Below are 25,898 nucleotides of genomic sequence, written 5' to 3'. Positions count from 1 at the left end.
ACGCAATAATAACCTTTTTATCTTTCAGTTTTATAGAAATAAAGAAGGTTATTTATGATAGGCCTGTATTTCATGCAATATAAACATTTTGTGTCGTAACAAGGAAAAAACTCCGCATAATCGTAGTATTTTATTTTTTCTCGCATTAAGTTAGATGAGAAAGATTTCCTCATGCGTGTCTTTTCTTGACAGAGACAGCATGAGGTAGCTTGAGACAGCATGAGATAGCATGAGAATGCATGAGCAAAAGTTAAACAAGACCAATAAAATGCCATTAATAGCTAGAATTGCATAATGATGAGGCGCGCAGTACTAGGCTTGCTAATAACAAGAGTTGACAACTTTATCTGGTGAGCACAAACACGCTAGTATTGATTTTGGATTGATTGCCTTGTACCGGCCACGTATTTGACCTAACTTGTACATGTCATTTCTCTACTGAATATTCGGCTCAGCCTCAATTGTATCTTTTACCAAAACATATTCTACTGCATTTATCTAATATAAGTTTTCAAGTTGAAATATTTGCCATGATAAAGTCATTCAAAAGCCGTATTTTCACTGTTGCATTATCTGTGCAGAGAGTGTGGTGCGCAGTTCGAAATCTTACGGTCTACGGTGTGTGTTGTTATAAAACATTGTTGTTTACTTACCAGAAGTTAATTCAAATTTGAATTTTACGCAATCATCTTCAAATCTCCTTAATCTGTTGCTATATTATTTTGCTTTGTTAAATTATGTTTGGTATTAGTTAGCATTGCATAGATGGTTTTGCTTTTGCAGTCATTGGTGGAAGTTGGAAGTAGGGGGTCTGACCGCAGCAAACCTGTCAGCAGCAAGTCGCCAACAAATAACAACAATGTCGGCAGAGTGGCCAGTTGGGCAGTCAGCTTTGAAAACCTCCTACAAGATGAAGAAGGAGTCGGCGCATTCAGCGTGAGTTAAAAGAAGATTCACTTCGCATGTTTCTAACTGCTTTCTAACTTATTTGGTCTAAACATTGTACGGTAGGATAGTCTGACGCGCAAATAAATTGACATATTGAAATCATGGCAGTAATTTTAGACCTGAACATATTCTAGTCCATTTATACCAGAAATAGACATGTAGGAACTTTTACTGCTGATCGCTCGTCCATTCATTTATCTAATAAAATAGTCGTGCGAAGAGATCTGACAGCATTGCAGGGCGATGAACTCATCAGATCACAACTAATTAATCTATTAACATACAAGCTAGAGATCTGCGAACTACTCATGAGAAAACTATATTGAGCAGGCATTTGGGGTAAACCTTTTAGCAGAGAAAGTATTTAAAGATGGCTCAGTTTATCATAATGATCCTTTTGGCCTTTGTATATTTTGAAAGTGACCCAGCTCACCCTTTTATATTGCACAATCTCTCCAATTTACCTCCTCAAAATTCGTAAATCCAGCAATTAAAAAGAGTCTACAATTAAATGAGTCAGTGATGCTGACAAAGTATGGACATTTGACAAAAATAGCTACGGGCAAAGAATTTTACCTTATTCATGAGTAATCTCCTCATGTAATATTCTGTAACAGTTTGACACACTCGTGTATGAGCAGTAGTGTGCTTGAATGACAAGCATGAACTGTTGTTGATGTAGTTAATTATTGATTCAGCTTGCTGAAAAGATCAACGCATCTGAGCAATGCAATACTGGAGGTTTTGTAGGACTTAGTCCAAGACAGTGCATCCTTATGATACGATTTTGATCCATTCCAGGGTTGGCATCAAATGGTGAAAAAATCGTATGTAGGGTTATAGAAACCATAGTAATTATATCATGTAAACATACCTGGTCAAAATCCTCAAAATTTTATATAAGTGCTGTACATATTAAAAATTAGTAACAAAATAATATGTTAACCTTAGTAATTATAGTTACCTACAGTAATTTTAATGTATTTAGTGGTTATGGTCTGCAATAAAATGTAACAATGTATCAAGTGCAGAAAGTACCATAGAGAGTTCTTACCTTTGAGTCGTTCGCACCCAACGCGAGTTATCTCGCCTCTGAAATTTACCTAACGCTTGTATCATTATTTTTAAATTATAGAAGAAAATTTATGATTAGTTAAGAAGAAAAATTTCTGGCAAATCAGACAAATGTACAAATATTCCTCAATGATATCTCTGGAAAAAGTTATTATAACCAAAATACTACACCAATATCGACATCTACCAAAACTGGAAATCATTATGGTGACTTAAAATTTTATCGTTTGCGATCAGTTTTTTCAACTCCAGAATTAAATATGCAGATTCAGAAGCGGTAAGACAGTGAAGGACTGCATAAACCAAATCAAAACATTATTTTTGAAGTTTCAAAGTTTTGTTAACTTTTAATTTTGCCAATTTGAATCGTTATCATCGAATAAAAATGCACTTTTTAGGCTGTCAGCCGTAGTCAGCCTAAAGTTATCATCCAATTTCGATAGGATCGTATTGATTCTTAGAGCTGTCTATGAAGTCTGAAAAGTAAATAACAGAGTTATTGAACATATTTTTATTATTTGAAACATGTTCATGACAGTTCATTTGAGTTTTATTGGCAGGTAGACTTGCTATGCTTTGGTTTGAAGGATGATACTCGCGAGGAAAAGTTCGAAATTAAAGTTTAATGTTTATGACTAATTGTATATGTATAAATAATATTCATAACTGTGTGTTGTATGTAATAAATAAGTAATTTTAGTCAAACTTTGTATATTTTGCAATTTTTATAGTGCAACTTTGTTTCAGCAAATAACAATTTTTTCAAAATTGGAATTTTTCTGAAACTACTTTCTTTAAGACACAGATCTACATGAAAGGGATATGAGTTGTCTATATGAATTTAATATCAACTAAAAAGGAGACTTGGCTGGTTCTTGTGCATCTTGAATGAGTAAATTATCTCAAGTCTGCCTCTTGTAGTAGTAATTTGAATTATGGCAACTTTCTGAAAAATGAACAATATTGGGGCAGTTGGGAATTAGTCAGTTGCGAATGAGTTAAGACAGACGTACGTATAACATAAACTTTGAAATCACCTCAAATATGTTTAGCTTACTAAACACATGCACTTGAAGCTAAGTTTTAGTATGTGTTTTTAACCATTTTACTGAATTTCAATTTTTTATTCCTAAAATTTTATCATTTATCAGATCCTGTCTTCGCTTTTACTATAATTTTTAGCAAACCTGTTTGAAACCTTTTTCAAGCTAATTTGGCGAGAAAGCCCAAACGATGCTGCTTTCATCATGGAGTAGATTTTTGTTAGCTGAAGAGAAGTTGTCTGGCCTAGCTTCTGTTTAAAGGGAACGCAACTCCAACTTTGCTATTTGTTTAAATGGAAAATATTGCTGTTTTACTCACTAGAATTGCTGAACTGAGAGAAAATGGTCATCGTGTTTCTTTCAGGCATTATGAAACTATTTTTGGTAAACAGAATTTTAGCATTTCTGCTATTTATCTCTGTTATTTATTTATGCCAAATTTGAACTCGGGCGAAAATTTTGTTGAATTTGTATGGGGAAAAAAGATTCGTATGGTGAGGTAAAAAATCATCATGTTCCACTTCGTAAGGCGAAAATAATCTTATACCGGGGTAATCGTACCTTGATGGTGTACTGTATTTGCCATCAAAGCTGATTTTATTGTCAACGTAATCATGAGCACATTTGTAAGAGCCTAAAATTTCAGGTACTCGTTGCTAAGGAATACAATTTTAGTCTGCTTTGCAAGGAAAATCATGCTGCTATTGCAGCATTTAAAAGTCAGTAACATGTATTGCTACTCACTGTTTAAGTTTGTTTTCATGAAACTTATTTACTAATACAGAAATACAACATGTATAATTTATTATTTTACCTGCATTAAAAACATGAAAACAGTCTGCTTTTTCATGATCTATTCTTATATAAAGTATTGCACAGGCAGCAGTAAACAGGCAGTCAGCAGATTTTAAAGACAGCGCTGTGTAAAGAGCAGATCAAGGGACAAAAGATATTCAGTTTTAATATAAATAGAGGTATGAAAAAGCTGGGCTGTAACTGTATCGAGTTTGCAAAGTTTCTATGTCACATCATTAATAATAGTTATTGCACTGAATATATAATTCCTTAATGCTTGCCTTCAATGTTCTTGCAAACTTAAAATATGCTATGTAATGGAAAATACTAGCTCCGTTAGTAATATTAAAGGCATACAATAGTGCTTTATTACTTAATAAAAAACAAATACGTTACGGTATGCAATTGATTGAAATTTAACTGTATACTTTCTACAAGACTATTTAATAAATATCTCATTCTTTTCACCATATTATCTCAATAAATATAAGTGTAAAAAAGTATTGAGCCACTTGTGTTTTCAGAGTTGCCCTTTCATTAGAGCAAAGACGATAACTCCGCTTTTGGTTATAAATCTTCAGGGACAACTTGTCTCACTTTAGATTGAAGGCACTCATGAACCGGGCTTGTGTATAATGCTTATTTTTAGTTATAATTTTTTAGCTACCAAACATTTAGCCATATATTAGCCTGATTTTGAAAAACCTCATTGCGAAAACCTTTTTTCCAAAAGAATCAATGTTTCTTTATAGCTTTCCATTTATGCTAATTTTTTTTTGTACGCATAAAAATTCACATAATAAATGGCTAATAGACCTGGCATGTTTGACTATGAAACTGGAAGTCTAGTTATCTTCATGAACTTGTTATGGCCTTTTTGGCTATTTCATATACAATATTCCATGGTTTATAGTTTCATGTCATGTTAGGAAAGATAACTCCAAGAAGTAGTTGTAGTTTTTGCATGTGAACGAGTTGGTTATATTTCATGTTGCAGCTGCTCAACCACTACTTGTTTATTCATTGTTAATATTTCTTTTTTGGAAATTGATAAGATGCAGTTTGTTACAGTAGCTCTTTCTTTTACCTTGGCTCATATTTATCCAGCTGTGTCGTGGTTGCTACACATCTGAAAATGAAATTAAGAGCGTATTAATACTGAAGTCGGGTCTATAATTCAATATGGATGCACGATGTTGAAATTATTGCGCAATAATTAGATAAAAGTACAGCGAGGCTGTTCACTAAAATAGAAAAAATCTATGCTTTGCACTTTTTCTTCTAATCAATAGGGATGGACGGATGCTTCGTCTCGTTGATAAATCACCACTTGTTAAAACATGCAAAATAATGTCTGTGCTCTCAATTGGCTAATTAAAAACAAGAGTTGTTAGCATTACCGGAGTTCCTATGATATCTGGCTTTATCCTTATGCCCAGTCTATGATAATAGGATCTGCATAGGATATTGCGCAGAGCTAAAAGTTGGAATCGCGCACCCATGAAAGCATTCTCACAGTGAGCCTAATTTGAATTGTTACAATAGATGCAAATGTGTCTATATGTAAAAAGTGAACGCAAATTTTTGGTATGTCTTATTAGTAAATTTTTTACTAAAATAAGCTTCAGCGTTATCAGCTTTAGGTGAGGCCATACCCCAGTTCACTTCATAAGAACCAAGGCTATGTAGAAAGTTAGATAACCTGTAACGAAACCCATTACCCGCCGTTTGCTGAACTGTACAGCTTTTAGCAAGCAAAGATGCTAGTTCCCAGTTATTATACATTTAAAGGTACAACACTGTTGAAAACTTATAATTTAGATTTTGGGTAGGTCCAATATATAACTAGAAGCCATGGCATCTTCTTCGTTAAATTCGGTTATTTATGAGAAGATAACTTCTTTGCTAGTGGTACAATCTTGATTATCTCATTACTCAGTTGCTCATAACAGCTAATAAGCCAGACAATAAGCTGGCACTTCTTAATAAAATGCTGAATATGTGAATTATATACACAACTCTAGGTTTTCACGAGAGGAAGAGTTGAATAAATTCTAACTGAGCATTGCAATTCGTGTCTCATCTAATCTCATCGTGTCTCTGATCTAACGAGCGATGGTTCAGATATCGATAAGAGTTATCTAGTATAAAAACCATCAGCACAACCCTAAGTACGTATAAAAAGTAGTTGTAAAGTTGGCTATTTACTTTTGTTTAAAAGTTAAATAAAATATGTCTAGTTTAACATAATATAAAAGCAATTAGAGCAGCAAACTAACTATTTTCTGTTAACCTACCTGATAGTCCGCATACTGTAAATTCCGGCATATAGTTGGAAAATTTGACACAAAATTTCAAGCTTAAAATCCATCCTCGACTTAAACGGCTGTCACATTGTTCATGGCACGAATTCTAGTGAGATTCAACTTCAAAAAACCATGGTAAATCAGGATATGACATGATATGACATGGTAGGGGTTTATTTATAAAATATTAAAATACTAGTAATCCTACTCAACATAAAATGGGTCAAACGCTAATTCCCATTCTTCACCTTTCAACTTGTCATCGCTAGGATTCTCTTCTGGAACAACATGCTTTTTTTCAAATTCAATGCTTTCTTTGTATTATCTGCACGCAAGCCCACGCTTCGATAATCCATTTAACTCATCCACTATCGTCCATCCATCCTTTTTCTTGGACATGGATAATGATTCCTGACAGAAATCTGTCTTGCTGCGTGGTTTTTCTGTTTGTGGCAGTTTCGTTCTATTGGCAAGGCAGGCCATTGCGATGGTCAAGAATTGTTTTTATACATTGTGGTCTGCGCTAGAACTGTTGTCTCTTATTTTTTTGTTAATTTTTATTGTCAACAGCACAAAAAACATGGGTGGTTTCGCTGATAGCATTTTTGAATGCCATTTCCTCAGCTATGCATCACCCGCCTCTGATACCAACTGAACTATTAGCCATCAAAAGATTTGAGGGGTGTCGACTTATACGGCAGGTACATGTCAAAACCAAAATTTTTAAACCAAACTCTAGACCTCGACTTACAGGTCGGGTCGACTTGTACGCGGAAATTTACTGTATTTGCATTTTTACATATAAGCGTCATCCATATTGATGAGTTTGCGAGGTTAAAAGTGCTGTAAGTTCACGTAATGTCAATTCATAGTGCTTGGGAAGACTCTTAGCAACATTATTGGGTATGTGTACCTTGTAGGAAGGGCAGGGAGATGTGGGGAGGGGCAGGGAGATGTGGGGAGGGGCAGGGAGATGTGGGGAGGGGCAGGGAGATGTGGGAAGAGGCAGGGAGATGTGGGGAGGGGCAAGGAGATGTGAGGAGGGGCAGGGATATGTGGGAAGGGGCAGGGAGATGTGGGAAGGGGCAGGGATATGTGAGAAGAGGCAGGGAGATGTGGGGAGGGGCAGGGATATGTGAGGAGGGGCAGGGAGATGTGAGGAAGGGCAGGGAGATGTGGGGAGGGGCAGGGAGATGTGAGGAGGGGCAGGGAGATGTGAGGAGGGGCAGGGAGATGTGGGGAGGACCTAATCTTTTAACTCATTCACTACCTCAAGCTGATGTATCGGCTCGGATTATCTTCTCTTGGTGGCTGGAAGCTGATACATCGTCTTTCAGACATTGTGTTAGTTTATTTATAATTGTTGAGCTTCCATTTCAGATAGACCAATAAGATCTGGTCTCCATGAAAAAAAGTTTGTTGCTAACGATATAGACTAATCAGCAGGCCTCTCACCAGCAGCTCCAATTTTACACCTATTTTCAAACAAAAGTTCACTCCGGAAAAAGCATGAACGAAAAAAAAATACCGCGATCGTTTCCAGCTGTAGAAGCTTCTAACATTCTCAACCATTGGGACTTCAGTAACTCTATATCAAGTGATTCTGACTCTTTTAGTGCATGTATTTTATGTGAAAAATTGTAATAGTAACCGAATATTATGGTGACAGTCAAAATATGACTATCAAAATTGCTAGCAAAATATTGTTGGTAAAGTTTGTGAAATTTTTGTCATTTTTTAATGAAGTTAATTTAAGATTTTTATCTATTGCCTAATAAAGTATCTTCTTTTCAACAACCGTTTTTTACATTAAGTGGATATCTTCGTTCTTTCGTTCTACGTTATGTCAACATTTGTGTGAAAGCAAAAAATTCGGTCAGAGCTAAAAATAAATACGGTAGCGAATGAGTTAAATGCAAAGTATCATAATTTAATCAGCCACCCGTCATTGACTCCATGTTCATCAATATGAGCGCTGAATTATACAGGAGTTTCTGAAGAAGGAATACAGCCAGGAGAATATCAGATTTTGGTTGGCCTGCAAGAATTTCAAATCCCTAGAAGATCCATCACAGGTACGAGCTACAAGTGTCGTGAGAGGATAAGTCCAAAGGTTTTATCCAGCCTTTTATTGGTGAATTAATTGTTTTACACACGTAGGCTACTGTTTAGATAGTTCGATACACTAGCCGACGTCGCTTTGCATCCGAGTGCGGCAGGTCATGCTGCACTGTTACCACTGTTCTTGTATCGCTGTTAGCAGCCATAGGCCTTGGTGTAGCAAGCCTTCTAGCTATCGAGCCTTCTAGCTATCTAGCCTGCTAGCTATCGGGCCTTGTGAGTGACTCCTGCACTAAGTATTTTGCTCATCTGTGTTATTTATATATATTCAGAATAATATGTATAATCATGTTAATGTTTTCTTGGGTATTTTAAGATTTTCTGTATTAGCGCATAGATATACGCTCTCATCAGTACAGCTAGACGAGAGTTAACGAGATTAACGGTGCTATGCTTGTACTTTTGGAGTGTTGAAAGCTCGAGTTGAAGTACATGCAGCAAAGTATGATTAGTAGATCATGTTTCCTTGAAACAGCCTACTCACAACCTACTCACAACCTATTCGCAGCTAGCCTGTCTTGACAAAGTGTTGTTTTTGCGGAGTTGTCCCCCGTCGAGCGGGCGAGCAACACAACAGCTTGTCAGAAGACGTACTGCACCTGATGCATCAGCTGCACTTATAGGGAGTTGTTCTCTTCCGTCTATGCGGCTTGGTTGCGATGTTATGTCAGTCGCTCCATTGGTAATCATGACGAATTTCGCGCAAAAGTTTATGTAGAAAAAAATAAGATTACAACGTTTAACCAGCGACCAGCCTCTGTGGTAAACTTTAGTAGAACTTGAGAACTTAGGCAACAACAGCGACTAAATATGTCGTTATTTGTGCGCTCAATCAGTTTTATTTCTATTTTCGTATCAGTCAGTTTTACTTGTTCTTATGGATTTTATTTTCAATTTACTTTATTCTTTAGTTCTACTAAAGTTTACCGCAGAGGCTGGTCCCTGGTTAAACGTTGTAATCTTATTTTTTTCTACATATACTTTTTCGTGAAATTCGTTATGATTACCAATGGAGCGACTGACATAACATCGCAACCAAGCCGCATAGACGGAAGAGAACAACTCCCTATAAGTGCAGCTGATGCGTCAGGTGCAGTACGTCTTGTGACAAGCTGTTGTGTGTCTCGCCCGCTCGACAGGGGAACAACTCCGCAAAAACAACAGTTTGTCAAGACAGGCTAACTCACAGCCTACTCACAGACTACTCGCGGCCTACTCGCAGACTACTCACAAACTACTCACAGACTACTCGCAACCTACTCACAGACTACTCGCAACCTACTCGCAACCTACTCGCAGCCTACTCGCAGACTGCTCGCAGACTACTTACAGACTACTCACAGCCGACTCACAGACTACTCGCAACCTACTCACAGACTACTCACAGACTACTCACAATGTCTCCATGATATGGTTAATCCACAAGTTTGTCATTTGAAAGATGAAAACAGCCCAAATTCACAATTCACAAATTTTTTATCGAATTTTTCATACTTGCAAAAAATAGAAATGGCACTTGCGAATGATGCGCAAGAAAATGCCGTGCAAGCTATTCTATATTCCATTTTAAAGATTTTCCACACTTCAGTGTTTCTTGTTTCAATTTGACGAATTCTGAGTGTGACGCTGTGACCTCTGGCATAGAAATCCTTATATTTTTTAACTAAGCGCCCGCATTAATCTGCAGTTTGCAAATGTTTCTTGAAACACTTATCACTCGGTAACTCAACGTGTGCACAACTCCAAATCTGCATCGTCCACACAATAGAAACATAGTGATTGGAGATGTTATCAATGTTTACAGTGCTAAATAGTGTACACTGAAAGTGTTGATCGACCAGGAACGTGCAATACTTAGTTAGATGAAAAAAATCATTGAAAGGTTGAATCCGGTCAATATGACATTGACATGAATGGTTGTCTCTTTTAATAAATCGTATTCTACTCAAAAAGGTGCTGTCACTCCTCATTTTCACTTGGACCAATTCAATTCATTTTATAATATAATTAGAGTTTTATTAGACAGACTGGCGCAAGCGTCATCATAGTAAATTGCAAATAATTCCTTGTTTCATTTTAGTGAGAAAAAGGGAGATAAAAAGGGAAAACAGTTTTTATTCAAGCTTTTTTAATTTAGTAAACATCCTTGTAATGCCCACGGGGGTAATGGATCAGTTTGTCTATATGTGGGGTACAATAGCTAGACAATAGCTTTGGTGTACCAGCTCTGGCATTGCTATTCAAAGTTACAAAAACCAAAGCAACTTCTTTACATCTATTGATGGTACTTCATATTGATGGTACTTCTATTGATGGGTGCAGTCTAGGTATTGCTTATTTAGACCCTACTGTATAAATTTAGATTTGCCTGCTCATTTATGAAATATATTACAAATGACATAGTGTAGAATTATTTCCAAAGTACTAGACTTTATGTGATTACTGTTTGCTGACATTTGTAGAGGTTATGCTGCCTTGGATGTCAGCAGACAATATATTTCTAATGTTTATTATACATTCTTATCCACATTATCTTTCAGCAACTGCAAGTAGCATCCCATATATACAATACGTACCTCAGTCCCTTGGCTACCGATGCAGTCAATATTGATAGCTGCGCAGCTAAGAATGCTGAGGAGTATCTCACGAGTCCTTCTCCTAGCATGTTTGATGAAGCTCAGTGTCAGGTATTATCAACATTTTATTTTTATCCAAATTGTTGCGCAGAACTATCTCTACACGAGCCGTTAGCAATGTAGTCAAGACTTGATTCTTTAAGAGTGTAGTGTACATGTATGAATTATTCATTATACCCTAGGACACTTATGTATTCGCCTCATCTAACTTTCGCATTTTTGCGGAGTCGTCCTCTCGTGAAAACTTCATGAGCGAAACTAAACTATCATAACGAACCAGCGAAAATGCGGAATTAAATAGCTTTGTTCATGGATAGTCCAAGAAACAAATGGCAGCAAGCGATCAAATTGCATTATCGATCTCGGCCACACAATTCTACCTGCGGTTTACAATTACAAACTAGTCCCAAATTGAAAAAAATTTTCTTACCGGTGAACCGAACCTGAGGAATCTAATTATGTTTGTTCCACTGCATTTATTTTCACATCACTATATTTTCGCACTCATCAGAGCTGCGAAATTAAGTTGCATCGAAATTTTACTCTGTATGCTACTCACGAAACTAAATACTAGCGAAATATAAGTGTCCTAGGGTATTGAATAATTGGTTGCTGGTTGCTTTTGTGGGTTTTCCATCAGCCTTGCACCCACCAGTAGATATCTTGATATCCAATAGTTTATCTGGAAAATGCTGACACCTGACAAAAAATTAACTGATTTGCGTGTGAACTTCATTTATAGGCTCCTTCAGCTGATTATGTTATATAATAGTGTGATTATCAGTATTTGTAGTTTGAAGAATTCAGCTATGGTTAGACCAAGGACATTGTAATAGCGTCATGTAACGCTTGAAAGCAACATGGTAGAGTCTTGCAGCGTTACCTTCTGTCTAAGAACTTGTTAGTCAGAGCTGTCTAAGAACTTGTTAGTCAGAGCTGTCTAAGTACTTGTTAGTCAGAATTGTCTAAGTACTTGTTAGTCAGAGCTGTCTAAGAACTTGTTAGTCAGAGCTGTCTAAGTACTTGTTAGTCAGAGCTGTCTAAGTACTTGTTAGTCAGAGCTGTCTAAGAACTTGTTAGAGCTGTCTAAGTACTTGTTAGTCAGAGCTGTCTAAGAACTTGTTAGTCAGAGCTGTCTAAGAACTTGTTAGTCAGAGCTGTCTAAGTACTTGTTAGTCAGAGCTGTCTAAGAACTTGTTAATCAGAGCTGTCTAAGTACTTGTTAGTCAGAGCTGTCTAAGAACTTGTTAGTCAGAGCTGTCTAAGTACTTGTTAGTCAGAGCTGTCTAAGAACTTGTTAATCAGAGCTGTCTAAGTACTTGTTAGTCAGAGCTGTCTAAGAACTTGTTAGTCAGAGCTGTCTAAGTACTTGTTAGTCAGAGCTGTCTAAGAACTTGTTAGTCAGAGCTGTCTAGTGAAAGTATGTCTACTAACTATGCAGATATTCACACTGATGAAGCGAGACAGCTACACAAGGTTCATCAAGTCTCCATTCTACCAGTCTTACCTAGTTCGAGAATTTGAGCATGACAAGCTAATTGAAAAGGAAAAAGTAAGAATTTTGTTACATATTACTTGCTGCTGATCAACACTTTAGTCTTTCGTCTCACTAGTTTCATGTAATCCTCGTTTAACGGCGGTAATTCATTCCAGAAACTCCGTCGATAAACGAATTCGCCATCAAGTAAATCTCAAGATTGTAAAGACCTAGGTTAGGTTGTTTCATCATCATTTGGCAATGTAGTATCGTTTACTTTTTCATCTTTTATACATTATTTACTGTTTGATAGTATATTAAAGTCTTGTTTAATATGTTAGTTATAAATTTTATGGTTTTAGAAATCTAGGGTAGACTAGAATATCGAAAGGGAATGAATCTAGGCATTTCATCATCATTTGACATAAGGTAGTGTACTACCATATAGAGAGTATGTTTTATTTTCTACTATTGCTCCTTTTATAGTATAGTATACTATACCATACTACTGCAGTATACTACAGTATGGTATAGTATAACACTTGCATTTAGTGCACAGTATTTATTGGATGGATTATTCTGTGGCAGTAATTTAAGGTTTTGGAGACCTGCGGTAGGCTATGTCAGATTTTCAGGACTGATTAGCCTACTGATACCCTCTAATAGCATTTATCATTTAGTTTTCACCTCCTTCATATTGTACTGTACTGTACATGTGTATGTATTGAAACTTCTCTCATTGTTTTATTAGCCTAACAACTGGTGCCACATGTACCTAAATGACAGATATTAGCCTAACACCCAATAACATAATTACATAAAACAGTTTCATGGTTAGTGTACACGCGTAATATAAATATATACACTCATGGTTAGTTTAACAGTTTTAAAAAATATATTTTCATTTAGCTTTTTTAAGCATACTTTTGCCAATTTTCGCAATTTTTAACATGTTGTCGTAACTCTCAATTCCGTCATTAAGTGAGGACTACCTGTACTAAGTAATACTTCTCTGAGACTACCTGTACTAAGTAATACTTCTCAGAGACTACCTGTACTAAGTAATACTTTTCTGAGACTACCTGTACTAAGTAATACTTCTCAGAGACTACCTGTACTAAGTAATACTTCTCTGAGACTACCTGTACTAAGTAATACTTTTCTGAGACTACCTGTACTAAGTAATACTTCTCTGAGACTACCTGTACTAAGTAATAGCATTATACAAAGACTGATCTATTCCTTATGCTGTTAAGCATCTGATTAAAATCCACAGGTAGAATTCTTATAGATTGTTAGCCTCGCGACAAGTGGTATCTGTAAGCTCTTTTGCCATAGTACTTCTCATACCTTCAGGTGAAGTTGTCTCTCTCGTCAGATGCTGATAGCGACACTCAGAAGCGTAGAATGCTACCAGGTTTTTTTAAAGGTGAGTATTATAGCGGGCTAAAATGCTTTGTTGTCGCTTGGAAAGATTTTGACCTGCTCATCTGTCAGCACATTTGCATGGGAAATGAGTCTGTCTCTGATAATTTACAGACATCTCGCGCACACTGAGTTCAAGGCCAACGGATAAGTCAGTGTCAAGGATGTTAACTGAAGGCAGCAGCTCCACATTGCGCAAGACATGGACACGCGGCTCAGAAGACAACTCCATGGAGAGAACAAAAAATAAGAAGTTTGATGGGACATTAACAACTGACCTCATGACTATCAAAGATAGACTTGAAAGTGATGGGGTATGGGTATATCAAAGATAGACTTGAAAGTGATGGGGTATGGGTATATCAAATATAGACTTGAGAGTGATGGGGTATGGGTATATCAAATATAGACTTGAGAGTGATGGGGTATGGGTATATCAAATATAGACTTGAGAGTGATGGGGTATGGGTATATCAAATATAGACTTGAGAGTGATGGGGTATGGGTATATCAAATATAGACTTGAGAGTGATTGGGTATGGGTATATCAAATATAGACTTGAGAGTGATGGGGTATGGGTATATCAAATATAGACTTGAGAGTGAGGAGGTATGGGTATATCAAAGATAGACTTGAGAGTAATGGGGTATGGGTATATCAAAGATAGACTTGAGAGTGATGAGGTATGGGTATATCAAAGATAGACTTGAGAGTGATGAGGTATGGGTATATCAAATATAGACTTGAGAGTGATGGGGTATGGGTATATCAAATATAGACTTGAGAGTGATGGGGTATGGGTATATCAAATATAGACTTGAGAGTGAGGAGGTATGGGTATATCAAAGATAGACTTGAGAGTGATGAGGTTTGGGTATATCAAAGATAGACTTGAGAGTGATGAGGTATGGGTATATCAAAGATAGACTTGAGAGTGATGAGGTTTGGGTATATCAAAGATAGACTTGAGAGTGATGAGGTATGGCCGTTTATGTCACTTTTTATAGCCTACACAAATGCTTATGCTCAAGAATCTTGACTGAAATGATTTATAATTTTCTTTTTAGTAAAAAGCAAGTTTTTTATTCAGCTAATTGTGGCAACTTTCATGTCTTCAAACCTACAGTATGAAATTTTTTAGCCAAAATACATTGGTTTCAACATAACAAAACAAATCCTAAAACAAATTGCCATAGGAGAGGTTCGATTATATTTTGTTTTCAAGCCAAGGTGATGCAATTCCACTTGCTACACTCTATGCACATTTATTCAGGTTTTCAATTATCTCTCTTACCTCACAAGATCATTGAATCATGATTTTTGTTCAAGGCCTGTTTTTTAGTTTTATTCGTGGTCTTCTTTACAAGCTCCTCTGTTTTTCTTTCAATTGTTCAGTCGCTTCACTTCTTTCCATTAATCAAATTTTCTCTATGTTGCACCTCGTCTTGTCTCCACTGTATTTCTGCATATTTTACCGCTATTCAGCTTTGTCTGCTCGTATTTATTAGTCGCAAGATGAAGGAGAGGCAGGCAAGTTTCTAAGAGTCCTGTTACCCGATGGCTCAACAACGGTTATGCAAGTCAAGTCGTCAGACTCACTCCGGAGTGTTTTAGCCACACTGCTCAACAAGAAGTCGAGTCTACCAATCACATCCATCGAGGTGTTTCCTCTCGAGTCCGATCGGGTAAGTTATTAGATCAGCGAGTCTCCAACCACAGGGTATCACCTATGTGAAAGTTATTTTGCAAACTTTCTCATGTAACCTTAGTAAGATAGGGGCCATCGTATCTGGTCTAAAAGGAAACTATAGTAGGTCATTGTAACTGGTCTAAACACAAATACACAAACACACCTACACTTTGTTCGCAGGCAATAGATATTTCCCAAACCATGGGAGAGATTGTATGTCGAGAAGTCAGAGTTGAGAAGCGCTCAGTTTTCCGAATAGTACTTCCTGACAAGAGGAATGTTGGGGTCAAGGCTAAACCACACAGGACAGTTAGAGATGTTCTTAGGCCTATCTTGCTCAAATATGGATTTAATATCGATGAAGTTGTTGTTACCCAGGTAGGATTTATTACTCTCGTAAATTCTGGCGGTTCAACAACATCAAAATTTTGACCAACTGTCATTCTTTGTCACCTCAAACTGCTATCTCACCTATGTTCGTTTACAGTATAAGAGATCTAGTCAACAATGTCAGACGTCTGATCACCTGTCATTCATTGTCATCTCAAACTGCTATCTCACCTATGTTCGTCTCTACAGTATAAGAGATCTAGTCAACATTGTCAGACGTCTGATCACCCGTCATTCCCTGTCACGTCAAACTGCTATCTCACCTGTGTTCATCTCTACAGTATAAGACATCTAGTCGACAATATCAGATGTCTGATAACCTGTCATTTCTTGTCACCTCAAACTGCTATCTCACCTATATTGTCTCTATATTCACATCTTGTGACATTGCATATACCGATAATTACATCAGTTATTGTCGCTCCAAACATTGTTGAGTGCTATCTTGTCATAATACTACATATCATATCAAGAGTTTCACATGACTCAGTGTCATGTCAGCACGCTGTCTTACATCGCTATATTACCCAATGAGGCAGTACTTGGGTTTACAATCTTCAACAGTCTATTTTTTGTAAACCTTGTCTAAAGGTTGTGATCTCTTCAGCACACGGGTGTACATTCGCGTTTGCCTATTTGCCATATTTTCTTGTTGATAGTCAGGGGAGGTGGTTAGCCATGAGGTACTCGTTTCTTCTGTGGATGAGCGCAGACTAACCATTGTAAAGAGGGACCAGTTTCAAGGTAAGACACCACTCTATTTCACATTGTATCTACTGGCATTTTATGCATATGACGGGCTGTCTATGTGTGCATACTCTATTTAATCCGAGCCATTTTCAACTTTTTTCTAGCTGGTGCTAAATCGAAGAAAGGTGAGGTGCCTATTATGTTTGTTGTATTTCTCAGCTGGTTGTAGTTTTACCCTCAACTGTGATTAGCTCTTTCGTCCAAGCCATATGTGATTGAAGTTCTCTCTTTTTATCTGTTTGCATACCTGCATCTGTTTATCTTTCTTACAACTCAACCCGCGCATCTGCCTAGGGCTTTAGGCACTGCTTGTGATTTATATTGAAATGCATTTCATATCAGTTTTCTGATAACTGGTAGAAAACTTGAAGTGCGATGGTATCATTACCGTTAGCGCACAGACGGTTACACTTACATCAGTAGCTCTTGAATTTCCACTTGTTCGTGTGTGACCCAGTTGTCACCTTGTGACTTAGTTCATGCTGCTTTCATATATTTCACCCGCTGCTGTAGGAAAGCATCGCAATTTTCCCTTGATATACTGATCTACCCAGAGTGTACAATTGTCAATCCTAGTTCATTACTATTATTCTCAACTGGTATCTCTTTTCTTCAGTATTCACCTTATCTCAACCAGTTCATTTCAAATCCTTAGCCTGAGCTCTATCCCAGCCTCTGACCACATATGGCTTCAGCGCGTGTAGCCTTGATTGTCCCTTCAATTCATGTCTAGATAGAGCCACTGGCACCCTTGCTGCTGAGCCCTCGGTGTGTGCTACAAACTTTGGTTATGCTAAAACATATTATTCAAAATCTGGTCAGCATAATTTTATAATTATTGCTATTAGTTGAGTTTATAAGCGCTGTGTGACTTGAACATGTAGCACCTGCTAGCACCTGTTAGCTTTATCTATGCCTGTCATGTTACAGGCATACTGAAAAAAGGTAAACAACCACAAGAGGTTTCTAAGGGGAATAACTGTGGTCATAAACGTTTATAGTGGGTAGCTTATGGTGTCACATCTTTTCCCTTAGTTCCTTTATCAATGTCTATGTACTGTTGTTGATATGTTAGCAATAACAACTTCATAACATCCATTAATAATAGATATAGTCTTCAATATATCTTTTACTAATTCGGTCACTTTTCGAGTTTAAAATATTAAAGTGGTCAATAAGGCTGCTTTACTGACCAACAATAGTCTCCGAGCCAGTAGTTTATGATTTCGGCCATATTTTCATTTGTTTTTTTACCAATCACTTCAAACCTTGGTCTGATTTTTCCAGTATAATAATAATAATGATATTCTGTGAGTAGATTAAAATCATAGAGTTATCCGTGTGAATTTATATCTCCGATCAGGCTTGTCTTGTCTCACACATCAAGGATCACGATCGAGTGATAAAAACCTTTGTCCATTTCTGGCGTTTTACGATGTGTGTGATCTGATGTGTATTTGTGGATATTTTTATTTGGCAACTAAGTCTGTCTGTCTGTCTGTCTGGTACATTCTCATACAGCGCATAGATTTATAAACAATTCTATAGATTGGGGCATCTCAGCGCGAAAGAATCCTACACAAGATCTAACCAATGGCTGGGAAGATTTGGTAGATTTTGAGGATGCATTGACTCAAGACTTGCTTGGGCAGGATACATCTAAGGTGGGTGACACTGTTACAGTTGCAGTTATTTATTGTTTGGGGTTTACACTTTTATGTTTTCCTGTTGTGGTGTGTTTGTTTGGAACTCGGCTGCTGCAGGCTGTGTCTCTAATTATGTTATCATCATGGATGTCTACCGTAACAGACATCAACTCGCAAAGACATTCTGTAACAGACAGTTAGCAAGAAAGTGACTTCATATTTATAGCCCCGCTGCACCTGCAGGCCAATCACTCACGTTGCTAAATACTTTGTAAGAGAAGATTTTGCCATTTTATTATCACATTTTTGGAAGCGTTCCACTGAGGTAAAATAATAGTCATAGTTAGGGTGCTTCAAATGATTTCGTTACCAAAGTTATATATAGTTGTTTCAGGTGGGTTTACACCTAGCCGTCTTTAGTCTCTTTAAAACCAGTGCTAGATGCTCTTAGTGTAAATGGAGAAAATGGGCAGGCCGTGAACAAGGACAGAGATTTATAACAATGTTATTAATCTCTGTCTCGGTATAAGCTGGTTTAAAGCTGCGGAGGATTGTGGGATGACATGAGCCAACCAAAAAATGGCCTGATAATTTTTTGGCAAAGGTAAACCTTAATACAGATAGGTTTTTCATGTTTTTTCCATGACGCAAACATGACCTTGACCTCAGTTATAGTCAGAATCGTAAAACTAGACATATTGGCGTTGGAGCAATGTCTTTGGCGAGTGGTCGAAGGTAGAGCAAATAAAAACCGTCCAAAAGAATTAGCATTTGCTGTAAACAGAGACATAAGGGTGTGAACAGAGACATGAGGGTGTGAACCAGCCATTAGCTTTTCCAGCACGCCAAACTGTGTCTAGGTGCCAAGAAGTGCAGTACTTGAGGTGGATGCTAGGAAATAGCACCTGCTCAGGTAGCAGCTGCTTTCTTGGTTAACTTTTGCCAAGTTTCTATAGTCTAGAGCTGCTCTTTAGTAACACGCATTGCATGAGTGGGCGGGTCAGCCTCGCTTGTCTTATCGCTATAGAAACCCAAAGGCTCACAATTCTTTGGCATGCTAAAAAACTACTCAGTTGATGACGGCACCAAAGGGTCGCAGAGGAAGACCAAAGGCAAAAATGTAACATTTGGACCTACTAAAAGCATGGATGACCAGTACCTGAGCAAGCCAGAAACCAATGGTAAATAGTTGCACCATCATCTGCTGTTAGTGACTGCTTTCAGGTGTTTCAGGTGTGCTTTCAGGTGTCAGCTGTGTGGCATGTAGTCAGCTCGTGAGCTAGTTCATGCAACGCGGAATGCTTTGAGCATTATATCTGTTGATTCGCAAACTTTTTAGTTAGTTACAAAGGTGAAAGATGGTTTCACGTTGGTTTTAGGGTTACTATTTAAATTTTACTTTGTTCAGCGTATTGATTGGTATGGTATAAACTGTATGCTCCTTCAGCAATGACAGACCATCACCAGTTTTTGGTGCATGGTCTGTAACGTTACACTCCTCATCTCTTTGCTTAATCATTTTGGTGCTACTACTCAGCGTCACAGGTCATCATAACTGATCATTCAAAACACATGTGCATTTTTTCTGTAGAAATATTCTTAGATATGTTAACAAAAGTCCAGAGCTCCCGTATTGATGACCAGAGGGGTCTTAGCATAGACGTCAGTGAGATGCCAGAGTTTCTCAAGTCCAGCAGTGACCAGCATTCTGAAACTGATGACGGCTCTATGTCTCCACCCCAAACAAGGGTCAGCAAAAATGGGGCTCGCAGTCATAGCATGCCTGAGCAAAGGTAACTTACAGAACTAGTAGAGGTGACTTATAGGACTAGTAGAGATAACTTACTGGACTAGTAGAGGTAACTTACAGGAGTAGTAGAGCTAACTTACAGGAGTAGTAGAGGTAACTTACTTGACTAGTAGAGGAAACTTACAGGACTAGTAGAGGTAACTTACAGGACTAGTAGAGGTAACTTACAGGAGTAGTAGAGATAACTTACAAAACTAGTAGAGGTAACTTACAGGACTAGTAGAGGTAAGTTATAGGACTAGTAAAGGTAACTTACAGGAACAGTAGAGGTAATTTACAGGACTAGTAGAGGTAACTTACAGGACTAGTAGAGGTAACTAACTGGACTAGTAGAGATAACTTACTGGACTAGTAGAGGTAACTTATAGGACTGGTAGAGGTAACTTACAGGACTAGTAGAGGTAACTTACAGGAGTAGTAGAGGTAACTTACAGGAGTAGTAGAGGTAACTTACTGGACTAGCAGAGGTAACTTACAGGACCAGTAGAGGTAATTTAAAGGACTAGTAGAGGTAACTTACTGGACTAGTAGAGGTAGCTTATAGGACTAGTAGAGGTAACTTACTGGACTAGTAGAGGTAACTTATAGGACTAGTAGAGGTAACTTATAGGACTAGTAGAGGTAACTTACTGCACTAGTAAAGGTAACTTATAGGACTAGTAGAGGTAACTTACTGGACTAGTAGAGGTAGCTTACAGAACTAGTAAAGGTAGCTTATAGGACTAGTAAAGGTAACTTATAGGACTAGTAAAGGTAACTTATAGGACTAGTAGAGGTAACTTATAGGACTAGTAGAGGTAACTTATAGGACTAGTAGAGTATTTGCATTAAAAATTTACCAAATGTTTATGAATTTCAATGTTTATCTCCAACATTATAGCAATGATTGTGATGCAAATAATTTGGTAATTTGGGTTGTTTAAGATCTTTCTTAATTTCTGCTCTGCTGTCTTCATCTGTTGGTTGTATTTATCTACTGACTGCTGATCGCTGCCTACTCCTGTTCAAGGCTGCCAGTGTAGCACTCTGCTCTATCTGTTACTTGCAAACATACATGTAGCTCAAGGCCATATCCACTTCTCTACTGGCACTGCAGCGGAGGGCAGCTAAGCAAGGGTTTGATGTAATGCTTGTGATTTTAATAGAGTATGGGCTAGGGAGCAAGTAATTACGACAGTGAGGGCAGGGCAATGACGTCTAAGCAGCGATGCAAGATCTGTACATTGGGGATATTTGTCTATTCTTTAGCTGACAAAATGTGCAGCTGGTTTCTACCAAAGAAGTCAGTGTGACACCCCGGTGTTTCTTTTTCACCTTATTTATATTCATATTCCAAACCATTTCTTATTGGTTCTCAGTATATTTAGAATAAGTATAGTTTTTATATTTGATATCTGGTACATGTGTTGAGGACCTTGCCTGAAATGTGAAGACCAGTCAGCAGGGATGAGATTTAAATAACTATCATTGCATCTAGCATACAGGAAGTCCTTGTAGGCTGTAGCTCTGAGAGTTTTGACCAGGTAGTGTCTGTCTCTTTTTCTTAGATCTGTTGCATGCAAAATTTTACACACTAATGTTTAGCCATCTGGAATTTTTTTTACACAAAATTGGCTAAGTTATGCTTGAGAAACAATGGGTTAGCAGTAAATCAAACAGTTACTGTAGTTTCACAATATAGTAGTCTGCTTTAATGCCAAATTGGCACTATTTCTCTTTTTGGAGCCGAAATGATGGACGGTATAAAAAAGATTTTGGATCATCAAATGTCTTTTGCAAAGCATCCTCAATATGAAAGTATGCAAAAATACATTTTTAGTATGCAACATTATATAATATATTATGTAATATGCTTTCAAGTATGCAACGTTTTTAAAAATTTATCTCTGAACTATTAAAAACAGTGTTAAAGTCATTACTCAACTGTTGATGTACTGGTTCATGTAAAAAAAACAGCGGTCGGCCATAACTGGCCAATTGCGAGTTGGCTGCCCAAACCCTTTTAGTTTGTTGCAAAAGAACTTGCTTCGCATATAACAGTTTCTGTTCTATCTACCGATATTAAATGGAAACCAGACGGTTTTTTGACAACTGCTAATTAAAGTGTTATTTAGAAGCGTTTCCTGTCAAACTGTTCAATTACAAGCCAAGTTTTATGTTGCTCTCCGCTAGTCGGTAACAATGCGCTAGTCGGTAACAATGAGTCACTCTAGTCACTTCTTGAGTAGTCTCACTGGAATTAAATGCTGCATCCAATGAGATAAGAAGCTATTTTATATGTATGTTTCTTCATACACATATTGACTGTTCACTCGTAGTATGTTGCTATTTTATGCAGTGTGCTCTTCAATGACCAATCTAGTACAGCATCCTCTGATCCACCAGCCTTTGATGACGGACAAGACTCTCGAGTACCACGGTATCCACCTTGTAGTGATGGTAACCCTCTCTATGGATGTTCCAGCAACAGCCACCTCTCACATTCTCACACACTCGCTGAATCATTGCCTCAGAACAATACTCTTCAGCCCCTATCAAACGAGGCTGGCTTTAGCACACCCCCTTCTAAACTAAACAGTAGTTATTATACAGCTATTCAAGGTCACTCTCACTTGCCATACGTCAGCAGAACCCCTGACATGAATGCCACACTTCAGGCAGACAACAGAACGCTTGACGGTACACTTACTCCAAAGCTTCCTCTCTCGCCACTTCCTGTTGATCTGCCACCTCCTCCGCAATTTGGCAATGAGTTGGTATCAAGCACACCGCTCGGTCCAAAGGTCCCGCCATCTTACAAAGACTCACTGCATAGATCTAGCCAGCTTGCCTTTTCAGCCAACAGTAGCAATAAGACAGTCCCCATCAGCCAATCGCAAACAAACACATTACCAGGCAACAACCCTGGTAACAGACTCAGTTATGCTCATCATCAGCCACTCATATTTCACGATGAAGAGCGATCGACTCATGACCCCGTCGATCGCTCGACGCCCTCACCTACCACTCACACTTTATTACTCGAAGATTCTCATACGATGAGTACGAACTCTGAATACAATTTTTATGAACAGCAATATAAAACTTCTCAAGGGTCTCAGCAAGCAACGGTTGAGCCTGTAAAAGTAACATTTGTTTAGCTGAGTTGCATTTTTTAGGCCTGCCTTTCAATTTTTTTGCATTTAGCAGTGTACTTGTACTATAATTTAATGCACAAGGTATGTGAAGCAGTGTCTATCGCAAAGTATGTTATATTTTGATCATTGAGTATTTTACATCTATTGTGACCTACACATACAATGCGTTAAAGTTTATGTTACAATGAGTCATTCGCGGTATAATCATTTTGTTGCTGTTATCAATCGTTAATATATTTTTATATATGTATAAAATGAGTATAGATTCGTATGGAATGTTTTTTTATGTATTAATTATATACAAAGGGTGAGCGTAGATGACAGCGTTGTACAGGTATGTCTTTTGGTATGTATCGCAATTGATAGCAATCTCTCATCTGCTTAGTAAACACTCTGCAGTTGGTATCTTGAGATGCCTTGTATATCTAGCAAGTTTGGGCGTTAAATGCTATCATGAGAAAAGATGCATCACTCATAGCACCATCGATCACCTTATTTGTCGCTACATGAATAGCTCATTTACTATGCTTCTTCTAATTTATTAGTGCTAAACCAGCAAGTAGGAATTTTGTTGGACAAAACTGCATCCTGACACTAAGGAGTTCAACAAGCATAAGGGATGAGAGACTAGCTTACAAGCAAAAGTTAGAAATAACTGATTTTCAACTCGCACAGATGTCCACTATTGGTCCAAAATTGGTCTACTAATTTATGATTGGATGATGATAGATTGCTGAACTAACTTTGGAGAACTTGCTATTCTTTCGAATGTGGAGAGCCCAAACCTATAAACTCGGAGGAAAAACTTGTGATGAACAAATTTAAAGTTGTCTCTATATTGTGTAGACGATTCCACATATTTTTCTTTCGAGTTGATTTCCTATTATAAAAGTAACTTCACATATTCGTCCATACCATGAGCAAACATTTTAGCTTGCTTTATTCAGTGAACTGAATGCCAATTAGAATGATTAGTGAGTAAATATTCAGAATGTATGAATTGGCATTTCCATGAGTGACAACCCAGCCATCTAGGAACGGTAAATAATGGGATAGTAAGTGATAGATGTATGTCTTACAATGAGATGCACCGCGAAACATGCATAGACATATGTATATAATATACGTATGTATATCACTCCTAATAAACTAGAAATTCCCCTGTCATACAGCCTACGACCAAAGTGATATTGGAAAAAAGAAAGGGTACTGATGGTTGAGAAATGCAATATTAGCAGTCAAATGGCACTGCAGTGCAATAGGATGACTGCAATGGTAGCGGTAATGTACTGGGTGTTATTATGTACAACAAACAGCAATAATGAAAGGAAAATATTATATGTTTATATCGCTCCCCGCAATAAAAGAAATGCAATATTAGAAGTAAAATGCACTGATATTATTAGAATAACCAATAATTACTAGTAATACAGTAATAATAGAAAATCAATGCACAATTTTGTTTACATTTTAAAATGTCTTAGCTAACAATATCAAGAAGTTGTGATATTTATATAGATTTTTAGAAAATCGATTTAACAAAACTATTTAGAAAAAATAATGACAGTAACATATTGCCCGACATCGGTCACTATATACTTCGATCTTGTAAATTCAAATGCTTATTCTTTTAATTAAATCTTATACAATCGAATAATTATTCCTAGACATTCCCCTGTCATACAGCCCACGACCAAAGTGATAATGGAAAATGAAAGGGTAGTACCTGGTTGAAAAATGCAATATTAGCAGTCAAATGGCACTGCAGTGCAATAGGAGAACTGCAATGGTAGCTGTAATGTACTGGGTGTTATTATGTACAACAAACAGCAATAATGAAAGGAAAAGATTATATGTTTATATTTTTCCCTGCAATAGGAGAAATGCAATATTAGAAGTAAAATGGCAAGTTGCTGTGTAATATACACATATATATATATAATATATATAGCTGGGGGCTGTATATCATTGGTCATAGCAACCAATATCAAGAAGTTGTGATAATTATCTAGATTTCTGTATTTATATCTAAATATTTATATCTGTATTTATATCTAATTATGCTGAATTTAAAAATCTAAACAGATTTTAGCCAGTTGTCATAAAAATATATGTACATGTATATCTATAAGAAAATGTAGGCCTATTACGTACTTAATTTTGCAGATATTAAAAACGGCTTGGCAGTACCGCAATATTGAGCACAGCCGTAGTACCATCAACAAAAATAATAACAGTAACATATTGCACACCATCAGACACTATATACTTCGATCTTGTAAATTCGAATGATTATTCTTATAACTAACTCTTATAATAATCTTATAAAATCGAATAATTATTCTTACACTTAAATATTGTAATATTCTTATATGTAATATTGTAAGAATCGTTAGAAAAATATCATCGTCATTTCCTTTACTTTCACTGCTTTGGACATCAGTTGGAATACCAAAGTACTCGTTATAAGTTTTCAAAATGTCAGAGTCCCGTAGAATCGGCAAAAAAGAAACGATTAATTTTCAGTACTTTTACGTTAATTACAGAAACCTTCGGCAATTAGACAATGATATAGACTGGTGAAACGTGCACGTTTTTCTCGTGAAATGCACACGACTTAACAGTTCTACTATTTATCGCACGGCCTTA

At 37.1% G+C, this 25,898-nt stretch overlaps 1 protein-coding gene across 6 annotated transcripts in view; it reads left to right on the top strand.

Annotated features, from left to right (window-relative positions):
- Window positions 1–23,648, top strand: part of LOC137393456 (regulator of G-protein signaling 12-like) — an 87,921-nt gene extending 64,273 nt beyond the window's left edge. For 3 of the 6 annotated variants that reach the window (XM_068080016.1, XM_068080019.1, XM_068080015.1), the window contains 14 exons: window positions 784–936; window positions 8,155–8,241; window positions 10,828–10,974; window positions 12,365–12,475; window positions 13,757–13,829; window positions 13,940–14,139; window positions 15,335–15,511; window positions 15,697–15,894; window positions 16,566–16,650; window positions 16,761–16,781; window positions 18,205–18,320; window positions 19,330–19,483; window positions 19,894–20,095; window positions 22,451–23,648. In XM_068080016.1, coding sequence (XP_067936117.1) covers window positions 784–936; window positions 8,155–8,241; window positions 10,828–10,974; window positions 12,365–12,475; window positions 13,757–13,829; window positions 13,940–14,139; window positions 15,335–15,511; window positions 15,697–15,894; window positions 16,566–16,650; window positions 16,761–16,781; window positions 18,205–18,320; window positions 19,330–19,483; window positions 19,894–20,095; window positions 22,451–23,252 — 2,526 coding nt within the window. In that variant the 3' untranslated portion in view covers window positions 23,253–23,648. Of the gene's footprint in view, window positions 1–783; window positions 937–8,154; window positions 8,242–10,827; window positions 10,975–12,364; window positions 12,476–13,756; window positions 13,830–13,939; window positions 14,140–15,334; window positions 15,512–15,696; window positions 15,895–16,565; window positions 16,651–16,760; window positions 16,782–18,204; window positions 18,321–19,329; window positions 19,484–19,893; window positions 20,096–22,450 lie in introns of those variants that run through there. The other 3 variants (XM_068080017.1, XM_068080020.1, XM_068080021.1) reach the window with 3 other exon arrangements.
- The last annotated feature ends 2,250 nt before the right edge of the window (window positions 23,649–25,898 follow it).

Source organism: Watersipora subatra, chromosome 4, assembly GCF_963576615.1.
Source record: "Watersipora subatra chromosome 4, tzWatSuba1.1, whole genome shotgun sequence".
NCBI lineage: Eukaryota > Metazoa > Bryozoa > Gymnolaemata > Cheilostomatida > Watersiporidae > Watersipora > Watersipora subatra.
The sequence above is the reverse complement of the archived record's forward strand: the minus strand, read 5'-3'. Positions and strand labels throughout refer to the sequence as shown.